This window comes from Poeciliopsis prolifica, unplaced genomic scaffold (assembly GCF_027474105.1).
Source record: "Poeciliopsis prolifica strain line A6 unplaced genomic scaffold, Auburn_PproV2 SCAFFOLD004, whole genome shotgun sequence".
NCBI classification, from domain to species: domain Eukaryota; kingdom Metazoa; phylum Chordata; class Actinopteri; order Cyprinodontiformes; family Poeciliidae; genus Poeciliopsis; species Poeciliopsis prolifica.
This window is the reverse complement of record NW_026562379.1, coordinates 16,423,328-16,432,057: the sequence shown is the minus strand read 5'-3', so window position 1 is coordinate 16,432,057 and position 8,730 is coordinate 16,423,328. Positions and strand designations below refer to the sequence as shown.

Below are 8,730 nucleotides of genomic sequence, written 5' to 3'. Positions count from 1 at the left end.
GGAGACACCACAGAATTGGTTGCTAAATATTTTATTACATCACAATATTTATATATAAAATTTTTTATTTTTTTTTAATCCCGATTGAGTCAAAGGTTCTTAGAGTATCGCCGTCTGACGGAGTCTCTGTAGAACTGGAAGATCTTCTCTGACGCTTTCTGACTGACGGCTACGCACTGCTGCAGCTGTGGAAGACGGACAGTCCAATCAGAACCGTCAGACGGGCAACAGGCGGGTCAGAAACAAAGAAAATGACCAACCTCCTGAACTGAGAACGAGCCTTTGGTTGATGACATCATCACTCTGCGCTCTTTGCTATCGATGGCGAAAGTCATCAAAGCTCGACTTTCCTGTGGAGAATTTTAAAAACGTGATGAGTTGTGACTTTTGCAGACAGAACCAGCAACTTTACAATAAACGACTAATCGGATTAATCGATTAGTGCATTAAACGTGAACTAAATTAAAAATCTTCAGAATGTGTCGAATTGTTTTTATCCAATAATCACTGGAATAATCTATTATTAAATTAATCGTAAGTTGCAGCTCTATTTACAGACCCATTTTGCATCAGAGATGTTTTCAACGCTGCCTCCCCCCTGTGATTGTTATAGATTAAATTTTATCAGTAATTTCTGAAGCATATATCTCAGTTTACTTGAAATAAGACAAAAATAATTTAGAAGTAACTTTTCACCAAGATGTAGAAGCTGGTTTTAAGTCAATAAATCCTTAAAAAATTTTTAACTTTTTAGTTCTACTGGTAAATGATCTCATAACAGTAAAAATATTCACTTAAAATAAGCTGCTAGTTCTGGCTGAAAGGTTACTTGTAAGTTAATTTTGTTTTATTTGAAGCGAACTGAGATGTTTTCACTAGAAGCTAAACAAAAAATCCAAAACATTTTGTGTATTTTCAGTGTAATATATCCTGTGTAAACTTGTTGCAATAAGCAATAAATCAATTAATCGCATAATAAATTAAAATAAGATCAATAATTTTCTTTTACATTTTTTCTTTCCACCAAAAACTGCAAGATAAACGTCTCCAGTCTGATGTTTTGGTCTCAATTAGCCCTTTTTTAAGAACAGCTTTGCTTATAGAGGCTTCATAATTTATTTTATTTGTTGTTTTGTTTATTTATTTTGGATATATAAAATTATTTCTTGTTCCATGTTACAATTTTCATTTGAATTTAAAGTTTATTCATCGTTATTGCATTATTACCAAGATTCAACATTAATAATGTTTATCACAACAATGTCTGGGGCAATTTATTATCTAGCAAAGTCTGTTATCATGACTGACCCAATCCCGGAGTTAAAGAAGTCTTCTCCTGATTTTTTATTTATGAGAAGTTTAAAGAAGCAAAAGTACAAGAAGCTCCTCTCCAGGCCATAAATAATCTGAGTTTGATTTATTTTTTATTGCTTTTCTGAGCTTCAGATTTACCTTCTCCTGGGCTGCAGTCGGGTCTGTGATGATTTCACCGTCTGCGCTGATGGCGCAGGTCACGCCACAAAACAGGCGACTCATAGACAAGCCGGCATCCATCAGAGCCATGCAGGCTGCGTTCAGACAGCAGGACAGGAGCTGAGCATTTAGGTAAGGAATGAGGAACGGCACCAATCAGCCAGAAGGCTTACCAACCAGAGGCACCGAGAGAACCCTAAAACTGTACTCACCTTAGAGTAACACTTATTTTTACTCAAGCAAAAGTCAAAAGTAGCCGTCCAAGAAATTACTCAAGTGAAAAAGTATTCGCTAGACAAAAACAATCCAGAAATTTTACTCAAGTAAGAATAGAAATAATTAAAAATAAAATTACTCAAAGTACAGCATAGTCAAAATACTCCTAAAAACAAATGTTTTGAAAGAAGTTACTGAAGTAAATGTAGGTAGCTGCTGCGCTGGTGTGTTCCAAACCAACAGACCCGTTTTCAGTGAAGGATACGGCGCCGTCGTCGTGCAGCACCTGCAGGATGAGCGTGAGCGACGAGCGAGGATGGAGGGACAAAAGCAGAGACGCCTCACATGTTTCCCGCACACATTGTTCCTGTGATCGCTCCCTCACACCTAGAAGTAAACATGAGTGTGAAGCAGCTGCTTCACGTTTTATATTGACTGTTTCACTGCGACTTACCCGGCAGTCCCACTTTGGGATGAACCAGAACCTCCAGGGTTGCCCGGTCATAGATTTCCTTGCTGATTTTGACCTCAGCAGGTCCGTAGACTCCCGCCATCACACTGGTGTCTCCTGCAGAAACAGGCAGAATAAGAAAAATTAAAAGAAGAAAAAAATTATGAATATAAAACTTTTCTCAAAGACTATGGGAATAGTGAAAAATTATGTTGTAATACTTTGTAGCTTTAGTGGCAGTTGAGCTTAAAACTGCCCTTAGAAACAATTTCTTTCAACAATCTCAGTTTAGGATTCAGTCCAGAAACTAATCTGTATCATGTTAAGAGATTACAAGGAAGTGTCATCAAATTTTCAACACAAATTTTGCTTTAATTTCTGTTATTTTCATGATTCCAAAATTACTGAGTGTTACTGTATACATTCAACCAAGAGTGGTGAAGGCATCTTGAAGAGAGAAAGTGAGATTTGTCCATAATCTGAATATTTACAACAGAATTATACTGTATGAACAAAAGGCATGGGTAACAAATGATTAATCTGTCGACCATTTTGCCTGTTTTTGAGCCTGAAACATTTCTAACAAATTATTGTTACCCTGAACGAAGGACGCCGATCCATCAGGACGGGACAGTAAGGTTTGTTCACACCCGAACTCTCTGAGAGAAACAGTTGAAGAAGGAGAAACTTCCATCTTGCCGCCTTCACGGTGGGGACGATGTTTGTCGCAGCTAAATGACGTCATCGTTTTGTCCCCCTTCATAAGAGGGCTCTTTTAACTTCAAATGCGACGCTTTTAACATCATTAGTAACATGAAATTATAATACTAATTACTAACCCCGTTGTTATATTTGTGTTTGACATTTATTTCGATCTGTAATTGTTTGTTCACGGATATTTTTGAAAGTTCAGAGCGGAAGTTGAGCGACTCGTCATTCTTTAATTTGACCACCAGATGGCAGTGTACACAAATTTTATTTTCTAATCAATCTTTGTTATTCTTCCAATTATTCAGATTTTTTTCACAGAGAGCTAGTCGGATTAACAGCAATTATTATTATCATTAGTATTTCGAAACTTTCCCCCTATGACTTCATTTAAACGACGTATCTATAGGTAGAAGCAGTATTTGAAAAAGTTTTGTACAACAGGACATGAGAACAAAAAAGGTCGAAATAATAAAGAAAGAAAAGAAGAAAACAAAAAAATGAGTTAAAATGTTAGATTGTAAGCATTTCAAGCACTTTTAATTGTTATAGTTTTTTATTGTTTAAATTGAGATTACATTGAGTTACAATTTACCACCAAAAATGTTTTGGCACTTTAAAACTTTGCTCGAAACAAAATCTGGTTGATAGCAGAAGAGTATTTTATATATCTTCTGCGAGCAAAGAAATTTGTAGAAAGAAGAGGACATATGTGCATCAATTTTATATTTGAAGAAAATATTTAGTTGGATGAACTCTGTGAATATATTTAAGAGAAACTTCTTTGACGTCATTAGTGATTATTAATTTGTGTGGAAGAGACTGTATTTTTACACAGTCAAGATTCTGCATGAAACCTCCCGCAAAGAAATCAAACTTTCTAGAAATAAAGATTGGTTTTGTTTGTAGAGAGGACTGGAAACTCCTCCTATTATGTTTGTTGCCGAAAAGCGGCTTGAACTGACGTAACGCGGCCTTTAAATACTCCTGTCGCACATCGTGAGGTTCTCTTTTCTCTGTTCGCTGAGCTATGGAAGTTTCGGTCCAAATACGAGCAATGAGTGAGTATTAATCTACATATTAACCCAGATTTAGCGGACCTCACACAGACAGATTTGGACCCGCTGCTGTTAACGGTTGATAAACTATGTTGGAGACATGTTTGTTTTCCCGCCCAGAATTCTCGCAGTTAGCATTAGCGGGCTAGTTAGCTGCTATGTAGCTTTAAGATAGCCTGAGTTTGTCTGATGTTGGGCTTGTTTTGAGGGACTTAATAAGCAAAATGACGCGTAGAGTGGTATGTTGACAAATAATGTTTAATTGTTTGACGTTAGTTGTAGTTATCGCGATACTTGTAAGGTTATTTTTCGGTTTTTTCCTCGACAACACGTGGCTGGGATTCGAACCCGGATCTTGCGACTTCAAATATTCGCGGTAGTTTTAGCAACACTTTAGGGAATTTAAAGCAAATTATCGACAACGATCGTTAGATTCGTTTCACGTTAAATAGCTGTGATAATTGGAGGAATAAATTAGCCACTTAAATCAATATAAAACAAATGAAGATCAGATTAATGTCCAATATTTGTTGAAGGCTAAATTAATTAAATCAGTGTTCTTATTCATGCAGAGTATATTATATTTTTTAAATGATTTTGAAGGGTTGACCACAGCTTGCTCTTATTTTTCTGGGATTCTCCAGCTCAGTGGATTGATCCCAGAGCAGCAGTGGAGAGAGAAAGTCAGGTTTTGCTTTCATCTCTGCAGTTCTGGTGGCAGAATGGTGACAATGAGGCCTGGCACAGTTGAATCTTAAATAAAACTTCATTTAGGACCTGATGATCAAATAAATTTTTACCAATTAAATAGAATTTGACAATTTTGTAGCTTCTACTTTGAATTCGGGTCAAATCTACGACAAAATGAAGGGATCAGGCTAATTATTTTTTTTAAATGAATGGAGTCAGTGTTACAAGAATACAGTTGTAATATCAGGAGACTGAAGTAATTTTATGAAAACTCCCAATAGTAAAATTAACTATTAACCAAATCTATTTTTCTCATTAAAATGACTTTGTTCAGCGAGTTTTTAAGACGTTCTAGTAAAGTTTTGTTTATTCTACTAATATTCTTATAATAAAACAAATATTCTCATTTTTACCTTGACGGATGACTGAAATAAATCCACATCCATATTTTCCAGCTTTAGAATAAGAATTAAAATCATATTTGATATCAAAAAACAAATCTGAAATTTATCTTAAAGGCAAATCACCCAGCCGTAGTTTGACCATATAAAGATGTTGGAAAATCCCACTAATCTTGCTACATAATATACACAGAGTATGATTAACATTCACTGATTAAATTTATTTTTTTATTTTTTTCCCTAAAGGTAAAAGTTCAGAGCTGGACCATCATGCCAGTAAACCTCCCAGTCACTTACTGGTCCACAGACTGGGGCATCAGGTATGTCAAAGGTTAAATCTGCAAAATCAACAATAAGCTTTTTCTCCATAAAAAGTAAAAATATATTTTTTGGGTTCATTTACAGTCATAAATAATTTTAATTTTTTTTTACAACAGCCTGTAAAAATCCCTTTCAAGTTTTGAATCTAAGGTTTTGAAAATGTTTTTTAAGTTTGGACGCCCCTGGATCAGGTTATTGGTTTGCTGGTTCTGATCGTGTTTCGTGTTTGAGCCGGTGGGCTTGCAGCACGGTGTGACCTCTGGTCCTGTACGGTGGGCTGTGAGGCTCACACAGTGCGCAGAGCAAACTTTTCTCTTGCAACCCGCTGCTGTCAATCATCTGCAGCAGCGTTACTAATGAGAACTAACACCTCTGACCTTTAACCTGTTTGCTTGACTTAAATCACTAAAAGAAACTAAAGTTTCCTCTCTTCCACAGGTGCTGGGGATGACCTTTAACCCTTAACCTGTCGACGTCAAAGCCTTCAGATGTAATGTAATGGATAAGCCAGCTGGGTAAGTACTGTTTGTATGCAGTGGATGAATTGTCCTAGTGATGATGAGTGGCGTAAAATGTTCAACTGCTCTGAAGCGTGAGTGAAATCAGCCTGACTGAACCTGCGGCTGAAAACTGGACACGGCGTTTACGGCTCTGCGTTCTCATTAATGATCCCTCTGCTCCCTGCAGGTTCAGCCGTCGGCCATCTTTAACGAGGTGAGTGAAGGTTAATGTCGTTTCTTCTATAATCTGTCCACCACTTCAGATTATCCAGGCTGTTTAATTTGACATCTCAAAATCTTGAAGTTGATTCAAAAATCTGTATTCGGCCTGAATTTTGATCAGTGTTTATTTTGGGTCTTCAGTGTATTGGTGCTTATAAACCACCTGATTCAGCAATCTCTCCAATGACTTCCTGTTAGTTAATTTGTTATTCTAGAACATGATTTGGGTGGGATAATATTTGGATATTTTCAAGTTTTCAAACTGAAGCTTAATATTTTTATTTTAAGCTTACAGCTGGATCTGAAATTGATCTTCAGCAGATATGTTTCCATCCAGTTCTCATGCAAACTGATTAGAATGTTGCTTAAAATAAAAATGTTTTTCCATCTACTGGTTTGGATAAAATCGAGTGTCATTTTTTAAATTTATTTTTGTCATTATCATTTCACAAAGCTGTAATAAACAAGATTCAGAAGTTGCAAACTAACCTGGACAGCAAAAAAGTGTCAATCTTTTATTAAAAATAACTTTATTTATTTATATATTTTTTGTATTGAACTGATACCAAAAAGTTCAATTCAAAAGTACTTCATTGAAATTAAATAATCTCAATCTTCTGACCTTTGTCTCTATTTTGTTCAAACAGAATTTGGACAGTTTATAAGCGTCTACAAAATACCGTAATAACATGTTTTTCTAATGTGTGTGAAATTTAAAGGCGTTCCTTTAAATTTAGGCCGTCTCTGAGGTCTATCCCGACGGGCCCTTCATGTAGGGCCCAGTCGTTGGAAATGCCTCAAAGAGAAAATCTGTGGTTTCGCTTTACCCAGGTGTTCAGCTGTGAGCATTATGGGATACAACTGCAGGACAACAACATGATGAGAAGCTTCAGGAAGACGGATTATCGACCAGATTTAACAGAGATGTGTGTTTCAGGCCACAGGTTTGGCGGAAATGAGTCAAGATGACGGCGTCCGAATGCAAGATGGCGGCGGGATGATTTAGTAAGTTGGGCTGGAAAACGTTTGTTATGGAAGAAGCACTGCGGTATCTGCAGCCAGCTGCTGCATCAGCTGGTTAGTTCAAAGGTCAGTGCTAAAGAAACTCAGCTTCTGGCATCGTTGGTCTTCATGCTGCCTGTGTGTGGAGTCCTGGTATTTCAGCTGAAACAAGCAGCGAATTATAGCCGATGTAGATTTTATTTTTTAATATAAATTACTTTCCCAGCAACACCTCTGAAGTTTCAAGAATAATCTCCAATTCTTTTTTTTCTATAATTTTTTGAGGGATATTTAAAATTTGGGTTTTTTTCTTACAAATTCTCAACTTTTGGAGATCAGAATTGTTTTTCCTAGAAAATTCTTACAAAAATTGTATTAAAATCTTCAAATGTTTAGATTATTTCAAAAATTTAAGAAAGACATTGGACATGAGTTCTGAGTTATTTCTAATTGAAAAATTGATTTCTCAAACTCAAAAGTTCAGTGATATTAATCTCAAAACTTTAGTCTTTTTTTTTTTTTTTACGAATTTCTGCAGCTCGAGATGTTCCAGATAAAATACAATTTGAGGTCCAAAAATTAACAATTTGTGCCAGAGTAAATTTAAGATGATCTCAAATGTTCTAGAAAGAATTTGACAGTATTAAAATTTCCACGTCTTTTTTGGTGGAAATATGCTGCTCCTTTATAATGGCCCTTTACACCAATTTTATTAACTTTGTTTTTAATAATTTTATTTTCCTTCCTGTTTAGCTCTTGGAGCTGAGCATCACTTTTCTGTAAGTATTTTATTTTTGTTTGTGTTTAAGTATTAAGCAGCGCTGCGGTGTCTGCAACCAGTTGTTTCATCAGCTGGTTTGTTTAAATAGCAGTGCAAGAAAAACTCAGCATCAGGCATCGTTGGTCTCCCAGCTCTCCATGTTGGGAGTCCTGGAATAGTGGCTGAAACAACCAAACTCTTGACTAGGAAAGCCTGCATGCTCAGGCTGCAAATAATCAAGTCGATTCAGAGGGTGTGATTAGAATAGAATTCAACTTTATTGTAGTTAATTGAAATCATTTTAATAGTTGTTTCTATCCCCCCTGTATGCTTTCTTTTAATATTTTGGGTAAGACTGTTCAGATATTTGATATTTGTTTTTTGATTTAATTTCTCCAGGGTTCAGCTGAAGCATGCATGTCGTAAGGTGAAGTTTGAACAGCGATTCTGCGTCACAGGTCAGTTTCTGAAGTTACATTCTGTCCAGTTTGGTCATATACCAAGGCTTTCAGGATCTGATGTTCCTGACTTGCTGTGGACTTGACCAGAAATCAAAAACCATCCCAGTGAGCCTCTGCAGCAGTGTTTGTAGAGGACTCGCTGGGAACATGATGCCTGCAAACATGCAGGAAATCTGGCACATCAGAACTGCAGAAACTTAAAGAGCTGATTTTTAAAAAAAATGTATTTTATATTTTTCAGATGAAGATCAAAGCAGATGTGGACCAGCTGAGGGGAGTTTGTTCTGATGCGTCATCTTCTCCAGATTAAAACGAAATGAATATTTCTTGTTTGTAAATTTGAATAATTTGTAAGCAGACTTTTCTTTTGTATAAAAATAAATAACAGACCAAAGGATCCTCGAGTCTCATTTAAGCATGCATTTCTGTTTTTAGAGGGAATATAAAGTCAGTTTTTATTTTGCTCA

At 36.1% G+C, this 8,730-nt stretch overlaps 1 protein-coding gene, 1 long non-coding RNA gene and 3 other non-coding genes across 5 annotated transcripts; 4 read left to right on the top strand and 1 right to left on the bottom strand.

Annotated features, from left to right (window-relative positions):
• Window positions 1–15: 15 nt before the first annotated feature.
• On the bottom strand, window positions 16–2,885 carry exosc5 (exosome component 5). Its single transcript, XM_055028693.1, has 6 exons — window positions 2,738–2,885; window positions 2,144–2,257; window positions 1,955–2,076; window positions 1,453–1,593; window positions 261–350; window positions 16–185 (listed from the first exon to the last, which is right to left on the bottom strand). Exons 1-6 carry the CDS (start codon window positions 2,883–2,885, stop codon window positions 90–92), a joined length of 711 nt encoding a protein of 236 aa, XP_054884668.1. The 3' UTR covers window positions 16–89.
• A 934-nt stretch (window positions 2,886–3,819) lies between these two features.
• On the top strand, window positions 3,820–8,660 carry LOC129358702 (uncharacterized). The gene is made up of 8 exons (XR_008605825.1): window positions 3,820–3,909; window positions 5,244–5,317; window positions 5,757–5,833; window positions 6,006–6,032; window positions 6,978–7,045; window positions 7,796–7,821; window positions 8,202–8,260; window positions 8,505–8,660. It is a non-coding gene; the product is annotated as an uncharacterized LOC129358702 (long non-coding RNA).
• LOC129359477 (small nucleolar RNA SNORA18) lies at window positions 6,784–6,914 on the top strand. Its single transcript, XR_008605912.1, has one exon. It is a non-coding gene; the product is annotated as a small nucleolar RNA SNORA18 (small nucleolar RNA).
• On the top strand, window positions 7,080–7,215 carry LOC129359474 (small nucleolar RNA SNORA8). The gene has a single exon (XR_008605909.1). It is a non-coding gene; the product is annotated as a small nucleolar RNA SNORA8 (small nucleolar RNA).
• LOC129359475 (small nucleolar RNA SNORA8) lies at window positions 7,860–7,995 on the top strand. Its single transcript, XR_008605910.1, has one exon. It is a non-coding gene; the product is annotated as a small nucleolar RNA SNORA8 (small nucleolar RNA).
• Window positions 8,661–8,730: the final 70 nt, after the last annotated feature.

Bases quoted from the DNA above. Each gene is read 5' to 3' on its own strand.
- exosc5 (XM_055028693.1), bottom strand. From the start codon at position 2,885: ATGACGTCATTTAGCTGCGACAAACATCGTCCCCACCGTGAAGGCGGC. The intron at 1,594-1,954 runs GTATCCTTCACT...CTAAATGCTCAG, and splicing joins TGCTGCACGACGACGGCGCC to CTCCTGTCCTGCTGTCTGAA. The intron at 186-260 runs GTTGGTCATTTT...CGTCTTCCACAG, and splicing joins GCTCGTTCTCAGTTCAGGAG to CTGCAGCAGTGCGTAGCCGT.